Genomic DNA, 15,660 nt, shown 5'->3' on the forward strand with positions numbered 1-15,660 from the left:
ACCCTCACCCATTCAGCTAGTATTCCTTTGAATACTTGATTCCACGGTATAGTTATTTATTTTTTCGTTATTTTGTACTATAATAACCGCCCAATCTAATACTTTCAGTTCATGAACTGGCTGGTCAGCAAGAAAATCGACGCCTACAGCTACGTCAACACCGTCCTTGACATCCTTGGCATTCCTGAGTTCAAGCCATCTAAGTTCCCGAGGTTCAGGAACTCAATGCTTAGGTCGGGTTTGACCAACATGATCAATGATATCATCGCCGTCTTGCCCGTCGACGAAATCGCCAACTGGTTCATCACAACCTGCGAGCCCGACCCAGAGTTCCAGGAACTGATCACTCGTCTCAAGAGCGATTCGTTCTTGGTCGTCGTGAACACTGTCAGGCAGGATCCAGCCTTCCCCGAGATGGTCAGTGGACTCCAGAAGTTGGACATTGACACCGAGGCCGTCCACAACTTCCTCCACAACTATTTCGGCTGGTAAATCTCAAATTACTACCAAAATTGCTAATAAAAGGCTTTTGTTATCATGAATCTGTGATGTTCCAATATAAAAATATCTTTTAATAAATATCATCCTTAAGTAAAATGATGTGTTTTTCTTCATCAAATCATTTTTTATCAAAACCATTCTTGCAATGATAACCATCATCCATAATCATCCTAAGACAACATTCCTAAAGGCCAGATGCAGAAGGGAAACGGATGTAGTTCGCAGGGAAACATACAAGTTGTCGCTGAGGCAATTAATACGAAAAAGTTTGGTATTGAGGACGATAACTTTGGAAATCTGACCTAAATATTACTCTAAACTTCGGGCCTTTTAATTTTTCCCATTAGTTCTTTATACGCTGAAGGACGTCTCATGTTTTTTGATACAGTGAAAAGTGACATATTGCATACATTGAACTAACGAGTAAAAGTGAAAAGGTTTTTCAATGATTCATTTCAATGACTGATTTAATGAAAGGTTTTTCTCGTGATTATCGTTATGGCCGTTTTACACGGGGCACGTGATTGTAAAATCTGACGTGCAGTCCGATTTATCAACATTTAGAGGTCTCTCACAGAGCACAAATGTAATAAGACTAAATTTTCCAGATTTGAGATAATATTATTAACCAAAGGAGTAACGCACAATTTTACAGCTCTTCCGGGCTGAAATTCGCTTCATTTTTACGTCCGCTCAACAGTTTTCCAGGAAAAAAAAATTTTTCCGCTAGCCTCGCGCAGCTAACGTAATTGGGCTGAAATTTTTAGAATTTGAAAATTTAGGAATCAAAAATCCGATAAAAAATAAGCAACACCCTAGTGTACTGTTCTAATTTGTATGAAGGCCCAGTCAAAATTTCGTCGTATAAAGCAGTGAGTTGATAGAATACATCCGAGAATGAGTGGATTTGAGATGGCAAAATAGCCCGTTCTAACTTTGTTCGTGCATAAGCGCAATTCCACGCCATAAAGGGAAATAATGCAGTTCTTGCCTGCTCGATTCCGATACCAGCGTAAATTGGCCTTAAGAGTTTTTCTCTATCGTAACAGGCTCAACTTTGTGGAGGTTCATTCTAATAAATAAAAGCGAACAATCTATGTATAAATCCACCAATTTATTTTTGTGGTACTACTATTTTCGACGCAGCGGCGTCATCATCATGTACAAAGGCTATAGGTACATAGGCTAAGGCAAAGGCAGGGTAGCCTTTGTAGCTGATGATGACGCCGCTGCGTCGAAACTAGTAGTACCACAAAAATAAATTGGGGGATTTATACATAGTTTGTTCGCTTTTATTTATCTTAAGATTGTTTTTACACATCTCTTCATTTTGCTCTCCAATCACTTACTTAGCTTACTCATGGAGGTGAATTTATTCTCTTTTAACTCCCTAATAACCTATCCTATTTAACTCATTCGGGAACGTCCCTTACCCTTCTTCCCGTCTACTTGTCCTTGTTTCCATTATGCTATCATTTCTCATGATGTGGCCAATTAAGATGGGATTATAAAATCTATTCGAAAACTGATGAGCATAATAAAAAATGGTGGTTTGTTAGCATATTTAGGCACAAGGGGCCAAAAGTGGCCTTAAACCTTAACTCCATGAATTCCTTCATACGGGCCAAAATGTTTTTACTTTGTAAAACATAACCAGAAACGCTTCAATGACTATATTTTTTACAATTTTTCGGCGACTTTTTCATTTTTAATGAAGTTTTAATATATATCACAAATGCTGAATACTAAACAGACAACATATGCTATAGACGAGTTTTACATTAAATGAATATGTATCACATATGACACATAGTCATTGAAAACTTATCATTGGCGTACTTCTTTCCCATGCGGGCAGCTGACTTCCTTCAACATGATTAGAAGCTGATCACCTTTAGAATTTACGGACTGCTTCGAGAACCACATAGTATAACGGCGGGGTGCGTCATATCTGACACACCATGCGTTATGGGAAGAATTGTGGCACTCAGAAATAGTGTAGAGTATCATATATGATAAAAAATGCAGGTAAGGGTCATAATTTATATGAGGAGGTACGATATTCAATGAGGAGGTAGGAAGTAATTTATTTCATCTAAAATATAAGATTTGAAGCTTATAAAGTAGACTTCCCCATAATCCCAGTAAAATAACAATAAAATCTGAGGTTTCAGGCGAGATGGAGTAGAAACGGAACATAACAGAGAAGCAGGAGCAATTTCCTTAATTTTATATTTATTGTACGACCGGTTTCGCTTAAAGCATCATCAGGTAAATATTACAAGGTGTGTAAAGGCTTAAATAAGAAGTCAGGGAGGGGGGGTAAGACGGGAAGGGAGGAGGAAGGGGAAGAAAGGAAGAGAAGGGTGTACACTGTACAGTAATAGTTGCTTGGGGATTGGAAAAACCGAAGGAGTCGGTGAGGTGGTATGACGAATATACAAATACGTGAATATTCAAAACAATTAAATGGCCTCAAAGTGTAATCTTCTCTCTCGAAAAAGGTTTGTCGGAAGACCCCTCTGGCTCACCCTCCCTGTTATATTTACCTACCTGATGATGCTATAAGCGAAACCGGTCGTACAATAAATATAAAACTGTGGAAATTGCCCCTGCTTCTTTGTTAAAATAACAATAATAACAATAACGACCAACGTTCGCAAACTGGTCGGGCTCCATGAGAAGGTATATATAAGGTATGATAAGGTTTCAGCAATACAGCAGCACATATTTCTTTTAAATACAGCCAATTTATTATATAGCATTTTCTTTACTTCTCTATTATTCTACTGTTTGAGGTGCGTAATTTACATAAGTTCTCAATGTCTGCTACAGTATAAAGTCGAAAAATGTTAAACAATGTAATAAATAAACGATGCATATATTACGCCTAATTGAATTATTTATTTGATTAAAAAATATATCAATAATATATTTCTTGAAGCTATATCAATTATTTCATACCATGTAGGTAAATCGCACATCATGTCTCATGCACGTAATTATCAGTATGCTCAAAAAGGTGGATAAAGAAAAAAGCTCCTTCCTTTTCGCGACTATTTCGGCTATTAAATTATAATTCTTATGGCATATTCAACACTGCTATTTCTATGATTTTATAGCAATATAATGACAAACCCTTATACAAAAAATGCCTAGAATTTATTTTATCCCTAAAAAATCTTAAATATGCCCAACCGATCAAATACGTTTTCTACTAAAGATTTTCACAGCTTCTTTTATCTATGATGGTGGTGGTTCTCTTGATAACGCTCCCAGTAGGAGGAGTGAAACGTTGAGTGAAAATGATTTCTACACAGCAATACCCGAGAACCACCACCATTATACGTTTTCTACCAGTTTCACTTCTCGAAGGTAATGATATAACCGTAAATTTTCACATAAATATTGAAAGTCCCAACTTAATGGCCCAAAATATCTAGCTATCTGGAAACCTTTGTTGACTAACATCTATAAAGAACATCTATGCCCTTCCTAGAGGTGACGAAAACGCTTGTGATAGCTGTTGCATAACGCGTAATGGGGAAGTGGATATCATATTAAACAGTTTACCCTTCAATTGCAGATGAAGCTTTGAGCAGGTGATTATAAGGAAGTTTTGATAAATATTTCTTCATATGTTGGCAAAGAAATAGTCTTTGCATACTTAAGAGTATGTCCCCGTCAAGTTTTGTTTCAAATCAGTTTACTTTAGGCATCCAATCTTTTTTCATTTATCATAATTTAAAATTTTAAGCAAATCAAATTCCACACTTTAGCTATTTTTACGAACATTCGGCATAAATACCTTTTTCTGCGGCTGATGATTGCTTACAGCTTATACGCGAATATTTGCCTATTTTTTATAGTTCCCTATAACCACCCGAGTGACTATATTTAAATAATAAACTTTTCTCACCTCCTCAGTTAATAAAATATTTATCTCCATACAATCACGTGTGGAGCATCTTTTACGACAATATTAAGTCAATAGGCCCTCTCCTGATTCATGAATAGCCTTATATACATCATTGATAAGGTTCAATTCGGGGATCGGATTGGTGTGGTGGCTAGAGTGTTGGCTTCCGTCCCGGTAGGCCCGGGTTCAAATCCCGGCAGCGGCAGAGAATTTTCAGAGACTGCCCGATCCCTGCTTGAATGTTGTGTGGAGGATATTTCAAGTGCAACACTCCGTCCGTCGGATGGGACGTTAAGCCGTGGTCCCCTTGGCGTCTTTCGTTAAGAGCAGGCTAATGCCGACACCGGGTTTCTCTCCACCCTCCCTCGCCTACCCTTCCCTCATGGCGCAAATGACCTCAGCTGTCGGTCGCCTCCTCCAAACACCGTACCGTACCGTAGGTTCAATTCATTAGTTATCAGAGCACGTGTAAATTACGATTACGAGCTAGTATGTATGAAGATAGCATGTTGGCGTTTCCACTCACCATGTGTCATATTCCTACGTAGAAAAACAACTGAACAACCATGATAAAAACAGAATTGGTATTTTCCACAATTCAATTCCAATCCAATTCCAAATAAAAAAACTCAACAGCCGACCATGGTCTCAAAATATTTATGACATTTCTAAACACCTGCAAAATATTTCGTTGATACACGTGATAAATGTCACATGGCGTTTACCTGATAAGGATATGGCACTCATCCCCACGAAAGATTCATTTTTTTAAGAAATCGCCGGGAAACTTTATGAACTTTGATTTCCATTCTGGCAAATTTATAATGTAAGAGTGAAATACGTTAGCAAAATCCATTTTTTTCATAAAATCGTAAAATTTTTGGAAAACATAACGATCAAAAAGATAAAAGCTCTTACCAATACTCTTTTTAACTGAAAGCGTTTATGGATTTCTTTTGCCACCCGGCATCGAGAAAAGTTGGATAGGTATTTCGTTCAATAGGTGGCTGATTAAATACAATTCTTAGATAATAAATTACAGGTATAATCAGATGTAAATCCTCATTTTCATTTTATCTTCGGATCGAACGTTGTAGATATTTTCTAAAATCTCTAAGTTTGTTACGCTTCAATATTTGAGGGAACTTCCTTTCTAATGCCAAATCGTAAATAATAATTGAATGGGTATCCAAGGACAGAGTAAAGATGTGATAATTACATAACCATCGAAATGGTTAATAGGTAAATACTGGCACAGGACATTATAAAAATGTCTACTCCCAGATATTTGAAAAACATGAAATATTACCTGACTTCTTTTAAATTTCCAACACATGCTAATGGCATGAACAGACCCAATTTCGAACCTCTTTCTTCAGAAAGTATATGAACCTTATTCTGACGAAGTTATGTCAAGGTAGAAAATCTGATGATTTTTTTACCTCAACCAATCAGTTACGTAGCAAATAAAATATAATTTTTTTTAATAGATGTCAAAGTGGAACAATGCCGAGGATTCTCGGTCAACACAGAAATACGACACGTTCAATAACATGCATATTTTTTTATTAAATTGAAGATGTGAAGCTCTAATTCTCTTAAGAAATAAAAGCTGAGGAGAGCATAACAACGATAACATTTGCAACATTCAGCGATTTCTACGTTCGCCTGAATTGGTTGAGAAATTAATTAAATTATCGAAAAAACGATGGTCAACTGAACGATGACGGCTGAGGAATTGCCAAGTTTATATCAAATGCAAACATAATTTTCGTGATAACATTAGCATTTTTGAGTAGAAACTAATTTATACTGATAAGGAACGCTAGGCAACGTTGGCGTATTCTAGTTCGTACACTGGTCGCACGTAATTTTTTTAACAGCCAATTATTTTTCAAATAAGTGACTACTGAATATATACATTTTTGCATACAAGACCCCTCTCAAAATCTGATTTACCCCTTATCTTGTGCTTTGTCGACATTTCATTGCCAGCCAAGAAATTTTATATGCATACCGAATGAGAGGATTATTTTTTACAGATGGAGAGAATTAAATAATAAATTAAATAATTCTAAGAAGAAGCAATTCACACCAAGTAAAAAAGATTTAAACATGATTGTAACATTTTTATCAGCCTTTCTTCTTAATGCCACAATAAGATAACTAATATATTCAAGGCGAATTTTTTCTATAATAATAACTTAGGACTGGATAGAGACATTTTTCGCGTAAAAGACCGCAAGCAAAATCTGTTTTGATCCTATCTTTATTCAATTTACAGCCCCTTGATTCATGATAACTTCAGTTTTGTTAACAAAGAAATTTAATATGCATACTATATGAGAGACTAAGATTATTTTGGACAGATGGTGAGAATTTGATAATTTCTAAGATGAAGCAATGCTCAATAGGAAAAAACTATTTTTACCTGATTGTATAATATTTATCAATCTGTCTTCTCAATGCCACGATAAGATACACCACGTGTTTCACCATTCGGTGGCAACATTAAAAACAATACCCATTTCCACCACCTGGTGAAATATTAAATTTTCCGTTTCGCCGATATCGCACTCCCGAAGAAAGATAGTGTCACTTTTTTGTGCCCGACGCTATTTACGGCCGAAAGGATTTACGGGTATAAAAGTGGGCGATAGGCGACTCTAGGTTGAGTTGAGACCCCAGAGCTGAACAAGGTAAGTCGACATCCCATCTCTATTCATTAAAATGCTATTTCAGCGTCAAATCTTAAATGTCTAAACAATACAACTACTTCTAAAATATTACCACACGAATTACTTGCTTACTGTCGTCAAATGATCTTAGAAATCATCAGTTCTCAACAATTCTAAGATTGGTTTAACGCAGATCTCCACTCAATTATCCTATCAGCTAATCTTTTCACACCAATGTATTTCTTCTCTTTCACATCTTTCTTTACCTGTTCCATTTATTTCATTCGAGACCTTCCGTTCTTGATACCTACAAATTCCTCGACGATTGTCTTCATCAGGCCATCATGTCTCAAGAAATGGCCAATAAGGTGGTACCGTCTTCTTGTCAAGGTTTCACAAGGCTTTTCTTCTCTCCTACTGCTCTAAGGACTTCCTCATCACCTACTCGGTCGATCCATTTGATCCCCATCATTCCTCCGCAGTACCACATTTCTAAAGCCTGCCTATCCTCGATTTCTCTGCTGCTCCCTTTGTCCATTCCTCACTTCCGTAGACAAACATACAGCAATTAAAGTTCTGACTCAAATTCATAAATTAAAACCATTTAGCCCGGTCAAATTAGCCCAAAAAAAAGGGGGTACCCTTGCATAAATTGCCAACAAGCTGAAAATTTCCAGGAACGTTAGGAATACCACTCTATAGCCATTCGAAATTACCCGTAACTGTATTCTCAGTAATATGCATAACTATATTATTGCGCTCTCTGAACATTATTGGACACGTAACACGCGTATTGCTCGAATGGCTCTATCTCAGAAATGACAAATCTTAGAGAAAAAAGTATAGCGACAATTTTGTAGAAAATTAACTGCTCTACAATTTTGAACCGAGCCATTTTTATCGTAAAACCAACCGTTTGGCCGAAAAATCTAAAAAATCAATTTTTTTGACTTTTGACGTTGAATAAAAATGTTTGCACACACGGGATCGATGGGGACTTTTCAGGATTTCATTAGAGTGGTATCCCTAACGCTACTGGAAATTTTCAGCTTGTTGGCAATTTATGCAAGAGTCAATGTCTATTTTGAACGGGCTAATATACCACTCTTCCACAATTTGCATCACCCACATTACGCGTTTCCAAACACAGAGTCATCGTCAGTTGAAAGACATCTTGTTGTGGTTTTAAAAACACATTTCGGTACAAATTAAATAATTGAGGTCACATCAATTGATTTATATCCACCCATTCTCAAATATTATCACGAACTATGGAATTGGAGTTTACAGAATTATAAGCTGTAAAAATAACTTAAATGTAGTCCTAAGCTTGATTTACGATGATTGATATTCAACTTCACTGTTCTTGATCATCCTCATGTGTCTCAAATTATCATAAAATTTGATATCTCAGGCCAGCCTTCATTCTCTTTGTTCTGCACAGCCCAAGTTTTTTATCTCCCGAATCATTGTTCCTACTCTCAATATGTTCGGTAATTGATACAAATTTGATATAAGTTCCGTTACTCATGAAATCGATATGAAAATGCCCTTTAAAAAATCACTCATTAATCTTCGATATCCAGACCTACAACTACTTCGATAAGTTTAATTTTCATTGGCTATCTGTACTATTTAATTTTTTACTTGGTATTTCTCCATGAGAATAACTTTATGAAAAAAAATTTATATTTAGTATTCATTAATATTAAGAAAAAAAAAGATATGTGGAAACCATATATATATGCTAATAACTTTTTCTAACTTCAGATGAAGCTTCTTCTTCTCTTCGTGGCCGTTATCGGCTTGTCAAGTGCTTCAACCATATTCCACAGTAAGTATACTATTTTGTTACAAGCAATAAGACAAGCAATTTTCAAAATTAATCCAATACCTCCAAATAGATCTCAAGCCATCGCAAATACGTCACATTAAATTTCCAAAACGTTCAATTAAACTTCCAATTTTTTACACCATCGTAGTTTTGCAAAAAAACAGCCGCACTTCATCGATTATTTTCCATTTAATTTTTATTATATAGTGTCCACCATGCGATTAGAGAACCAAAATACATTGAAAATATATCATTATCAACAAAAAATTTGAATTAAGTGTTTTTATACATGAATATTATCATTTATGCAATCGCAACCATTTTTGCCCTATATCGAAGAGTTTATACGACCTATCTAAACATGTAATCAATCCTTTCTTAAATAATGATTATGGTGGTTTCAACAAGGAATCGACGTGGAGGCCATTGAGAAGGCTATCGAGGACTACAGTCACAACCCCGCTGACCCCCCAATGAGGATCTCCCCTCGTTCCCTGGTTAGCCTGGTCGACGAGCTACTCAAATTAATCCCAACTGACAAGCTGCTGAACATCCTCATCACATACCTGCAAACTGACCCAGATGTGCAAGCCGTTTTCACCTGGCTACAAGGAGATTCCTTCAGAAATTTGGTCGTCAACCTGGAAGGAGTCCAGGAGCTGAAGGATGTAAGTATCGATTGTTTCAATCCGGTACCAGATCAGTGTCCGCTCGCAATAAGTATTAACTGAGTTGATCCCAGCAACTCTATAGCTGAGTGACCGTTGCGTGATTTTAAGTTATCGATATCGGAGATACTTCTTTCTCTGGTTCATCTGCCACAAGTCTCCCCCGGAAGAATATTTGCAAGCTTTATATTTTTCTCCTTTTATAACGTCCTCTACACATTGTAACTTCCTCCCTTTAACTGAACTCAGCACATCTTTATTTTCCCCCATTCTTGCAAGAATGTCTTCATGCTGTTCTCAAATTTCACACAGTCATCTTACGAGGGAAAATCATAAGGCAGAGACGCATTTTATTTAATTAATATCGATATTTATTTTGGAAGATTTATAAATGAACGATAAAAACAAAAATAGCAGGTTAGCAAAAATAGCAAAACCCATTCCTTACAGATTTTAGCCAAATAGTAACGATTATTAATATAGGTTATAATCAATAAGGCTGGTAAATTAATAAACACTGTTAACCTTAATCTTTCAAAAGAGAAAATAATTACACAAACGTTAATATATATCGGTATACAATACAGGCGCGTGGATGAATAGGGAATAGGATTGGTATATTGATAACAAAGAGAAGAGATAAAGTGTAAAAATAAATGGCTAGAAGACTGGGAAGTTTTGTTTATGAAGAGATTAATTGTCAAAGAAGAGGGAATATAACGGAAATGACGGCGCCTTGAAATCAAATCATGTAAAATAATGGCTAAGGAATATTAAATCCAAATTATTAAGGTAATACTTCACCGTGCAGAGTTAGGAAGTGAGTTATGGCAACATACCACTCATTCATGCTTCCCATTTCCTATTTTAGCTCAATATATTATTCAGCAGATGTAAAATGATGCCAAAGAGGGTGCTATTAGTAAAATATTCCCGCTCTATATCAAATTATGATCCACACGCAATCTATATCAAAATATAGTAAAAATCAATCGCATGATTCCTCAAGTAAACGATTCCTTTGACAGCAATCCCAATGATAGTCAAAATTAAGACCAACTACATTTGATTACATCGTGATGATAATTTAGAAAAGATACATATGTATCGTAAAAAAGATATTTTTTTGTACCAAAATATACCTCTTCCATAGATAACTCCAATTTGAAATAAACACCTACATTTCATCGTAAAAGAAATCTGACGGAAAACTTTGAATAAATAACTAGGAGCATGAGCAATAATGACTGCACTTACAAATTTCTCTATCGTCCAATAATTTAAAATGTTTTCTTTTTGGTCTCCATTAAATATTTTTGAAGTCTAGAAAATAGCGATGAGCTTGTTAGATTTCATATTGGGTCGTTTAATAAACGATTTGAAAACTGACACTACATATTACTTTGCTGGAGGACATACATTGGAATTGCAGATTAAATAGAGTGCTGGAAGATATAATGGATAAGGGGGATCCACTAATTTTGTGGAGCGTTTAGGGAGGGAGAGAGTCCAGTCGATTCTCACTCAATATCACGTGAGGAAAAGGGGGGTCCCGGCCAGTATCCAGCAATTTTTTTTCCTACATGACAGTGTAAACTGTGATAACAGACTATGGTTATAGTAATCTTAAATACTAGTCTCAACTTATTTAAAATAATAAAAAATTATAAAATTGTAAATCCGACGCAATGAAGCTTAGATTAACGTATTTACACTGGAAATAGGCATTATGAACAATTTCAAGTGAGATTAGGGGGAGGAAGTCGAGCCCATTCCCAAAATACCTCACTAAGGTAGAAGGGGATTGTCCAAAATTCGCCAAAATCGCCTAAAGTAATTAACGAACAATCCCTAATCCTATTGAAATATGAGAAAAACAATGAAACATTCTCAACTAAAATCTTCTTAGTGGAAATCCTAAACACAAGGACGTCGTAAAACAAACGAAGGTCACCAATTAAAAGGATTATGCCTCGAAAATTAAAACTTATTGAGGAGTATTTTCACTTAAAAGGACTCAATACCGATATCCATCCTCACCTATCCAGCTACCATTCCTGTCAATACTTGAGTCCACGGTATTATTATTTATTTTTTCGAATTTTGTACTATATTAACCACCCAATCTAATACTTTCAGTTCATGAACTGGCTGGTCAGCAAGAAAATCGACGCTTACAGCTACGTCAACACCGTCCTTGACATCCTTGGCATTCCTGAGTTCAAGCCCTCTAAGTTCCCGAGGTTCAGGAACTCAATGCTTAGGTCGGGTTTGACCAACATGATCAATGATATCATCGCCGTCTTGCCCGTCGACGAAATCGCCAACTGGTTCATCACAACCTGCGAGCCCGACCCAGAGTTCCAGGAACTGATCACTCGTCTCAAGAGCGATTCGTTCTTGGTCGTCGTGAACACAGTCAGGCAGGATCCAGCCTTCCCCGAGATGGTCAGTGGACTCCAGAAGTTGGACATTGACACCGATGCCGTCCACAACTTCCTCCACAACTATTTCGGCTGGTAAATCTCGAATTACCACCAAAATTTCTAAGAAAAGGCTTATGTTATCATGCACCCGTGATGTTCCAATATCAAAAATAACTTTTAATAAATATCATCCTTAAGGACAATGATGTGTTTCTCTCCGACAAATCATATTTTATCATACCCTTCCCTTCAATGATAGTTTTCGTTCATCATCATCATTAGTCAACAATCCTAAACGCTGGATGTATACGGGAAACGAATGTTGTTAGCTGGGAAAAAAGCATTTCTATCACGTCTCGAGTATTCAAATGGCCTAACATATTGTACCGGACTTCAAGTCCAAAAGAAAATGTAGATACTGCGTTAACTATAAACCCATTACGAATGAGGGGAATGCTAGGTACATAATGGGCGCCTTATCGGGCCGCTAGTTGATCGGTCTGTCACTTGGTGGCGTTGGAGTGCACAGCTGTATTGTTCCGGGGATACGTACCACTCACTCATCCGGTAGCCACCGTATCCCGCAGTGGAAGTGTCAATCTGTATCCCTCAATATCTAATGGCAATTATTTCATTGGGCTTGAGTTATTATAACATTATATATCTTTTAACATACAATCCCGTATCCCAACAGTTAGCATACATATATGTACGAGGGACCTATTTTTTCAACCTCCGATGGATCATGAACGGAAGACGAAGTGAATGATTAAAAATTATTTCAATGCTAAATGTTGAGCACACTTGTGGTATCCTTTCGAAATACTCGCCTCGTCAATTGAGGTGATGGTCGTGGCTGTGGATAAGTTTTACTATACCCTTTTCAGAAGATGTTGCCGCCAGTGACCTCCAATACATTTTGCTTTAGTTCTGAACCTCAAAGCCTGTTTGAAAACCCTTCCTTCCTAGCCACTTCTTCACTTCAGAGTTAAGATAGAAGTCACACGGCACTTTGTCGACATTTTATGGCGGATGATCGAAAATGTCCCATTGAAATTGCTCAAGAGCAGTTGGGCTGCATCGGGGCTGAGATGACGGGCGTCGGCATGGATCAGAACACTTTCATAAGCCAGCACACCTTTTCTTTTGTTTTAATTGGGAATGGACGTAATTTTTCACACTGTCTCACACTCTAGCCACAGTGCATTAAAAAATTCTCTATTATCGGGATAAAGGTCGAGACGTGTCAATGCTGAACCCATTCGGCGAGTTTTTTGGCTGTCGCTCCGCAGTGCGCCCTTAGCGGGATAATACACTGACGCAGTGTAGTTAACGAGATTGCTACTAACCTTAAACTAACAACTTACGGCCAACAATGACTTGAGCGTGTGGTGCGGAGGATGCGCAGTTGCCCTACCTGCGCACTACCCGCCTGTGCTTGTATGGTGTTTTTGCTGAGCCATCGGAGGTTGAAGAGAAACGTCCCTCGTATTTAGGCACAAGAGGCTAAAAGTAGTCAAAACCCTTAACACCATGAATTTCTAAATACGGGCCAAAAAGTTTTTACTTATTAAAATATCACCAGAAACACTTTAATGACTATAGTTTAATAACTTTTCTCTGCAACTTTTTTATTTTTTAATGAAAATTTTGATATCTATCACACATGATAAATATTAAACAGACAACATGCGTTTAAGACAAAGTTCACATTCAATGAATATGTATCACATATGATACGCATACTGATTGAAAACTTCTCATGGGCGCTCGTACCTTTATTAATACAATTACTAATTACATGCATAGATATCACTCGGGTAAATCCTCTTATTCGCTTCTCATGCGGGTGCTGACTTCCTACAACATATTCAGAAGCTGATCGTCTTTGGCACCTACAGACTGCTTCGAGGACCACATAGTATACACGATGGGTAAACTTTAAGCTAGTATCATGTTGTTGGTTGTTTGTACTATGCCGACCAACATAGTTTGCGGTGGCCCGACACATAATTTAAAAAAATGTGATAGGGTACACTTATCTCATTAAATTGATTATATAATTAAATGTGCGAGCATCTAGAAATCTAACTAATATATTATTAACCAAATAAATAAGTAGAATAGAACTACCACTGTTGATTTATTTAAATGAATAAAAGATAGCAGCACTTTTCCACAAGATTTTTTACTGCGTACAATGCGTTCCGGCTCACTGAGCCATCATCTGGTACAAGACAGTGAGCCGAAACGCGTTGTACGCAGTAAAAATTCTTGTGGAAAAGTGCTACGATCTTTTATTTATTTAAATATGTCTAACTTCCACCAATTGAAACCTGAATCTGTTGAACCGACTATTATTGCTTGATTTTTATTATATAATTTATAATTTTTCTGAAATTAAATATAATGTTACCTGATGAATACAGTCATTGTAAAAGTTGCGGCCCTCCGATAACCTTCACTCAAATAAAGTGGCCCACGAGCCCAAACAATTGCCCACTCCTGATCTAAATGATTTTTAATGCATTTAGACAAAAGAGAAAACACAACGATCCATCTTAAACGAGATATGAGCGATAAAATTTCGAAAATACAATGCATCGATTAAATCACATAAGATAGTGAAATGCGAGCAAATCTGGAATCATGGTTAAAGTAAACAGGAAAAGAAGACAGTAAAATAGGAACGATTAAAGAATGGACCAGAAATGCCCAAAAATCAAAAATGCGCACAGGGATGCCGACTTACAAAAACTATTATTTATTAAGAACTAAAATTTATTGGGGGGGCCCAAACCGGGGATATTGCCCCGGGAAATTTTATAAATAGTGAGTTTTAAGTTTTTTAAGCATAGAGTCATATGATCAATATTAGAACCCTTAGAACCCGAATCTCGATATCTGGACACTCCGGGGAAAATCGACAAGCCTGACACATTTTTTCCTCACACCCATAACGAATTTTTCGATGGGGCTCGTGCCCCCTCAAGCCCCATGGAGTCGGCGCCACTGCATGCGCAACAAAATTCTGATATTTCCAATCAAGAAGGAATATCTAGGATGGAGAAAAGCCATTCCACGAAATTTTACCCCTTGATAGCTGATGCCAGTATGAACCAAAATTACTTATGTTGTTCAGTTCTGAAACGCACCAATTTTAAATTATAAAAACATTTTCACATACACCGTAAAAAACACTAAAATTATTAACACTTTAAAAACACAAAGCCAAGAGCTCAGATTGGCCTTCGGCGATCTGGCTCCGATTGGAGTTGCCGAATGCTCTGGATAACTCACGACTTCGAATTCTTTGACTGCATTTGCCTTTGTCCAGAACATCCAGCAGCAGAGCAAACTCGCAACCAATTGGAGCCCTTAGCTTTTTTATGTAGTTTAAAAATGGAGCAAAACAACATTAGTAGATTCGGTTCCATCTGCCCTCAGGTATACTGGGCTAAAATTTCGTGACATGATTTTTCTCCACTCTGTACACTGTCGCATCAGAAAAAAACGAAAGTAGATCGTTAATAATAACATCACCTGCTATATCATCAAGTAGCAAGTTAAGAACACTACCTAATACAAGTCTATTTGTACGTATGGTTGACACAATACCATTGAATTTAAAACT

General features: G+C 36.9%; 2 protein-coding genes across 2 annotated transcripts in view; both read left to right on the forward strand.

Annotated features, from left to right (window-relative positions):
- LOC124168887 overlaps positions 1 to 597 on the forward strand; it is a 28,520-nt gene extending 27,923 nt beyond the window's left edge. The window contains exon 7 of the mRNA XM_046547263.1: positions 109 to 597. Coding sequence (XP_046403219.1) covers positions 109 to 492 — 384 coding nt within the window. The 3' untranslated portion in view covers positions 493 to 597. The remainder of the gene's footprint in view (positions 1 to 108) is intronic.
- A 6,505-nt stretch (positions 598 to 7,102) lies between these two features.
- Positions 7,103 to 12,229, forward strand: LOC124168888. Its single transcript, XM_046547264.1, has 4 exons — positions 7,103 to 7,119; positions 8,869 to 8,932; positions 9,341 to 9,600; positions 11,740 to 12,229. Exons 2-4 carry the CDS (start codon positions 8,869 to 8,871, stop codon positions 12,121 to 12,123), a joined length of 708 nt encoding a protein of 235 aa, XP_046403220.1. The 5' UTR covers positions 7,103 to 7,119; the 3' UTR covers positions 12,124 to 12,229.
- The last annotated feature ends 3,431 nt before the right edge of the window (positions 12,230 to 15,660 follow it).

Source organism: Ischnura elegans, chromosome 12, assembly GCF_921293095.1.
Source record: "Ischnura elegans chromosome 12, ioIscEleg1.1, whole genome shotgun sequence".
Lineage (NCBI taxonomy): Eukaryota > Metazoa > Arthropoda > Insecta > Odonata > Coenagrionidae > Ischnura > Ischnura elegans.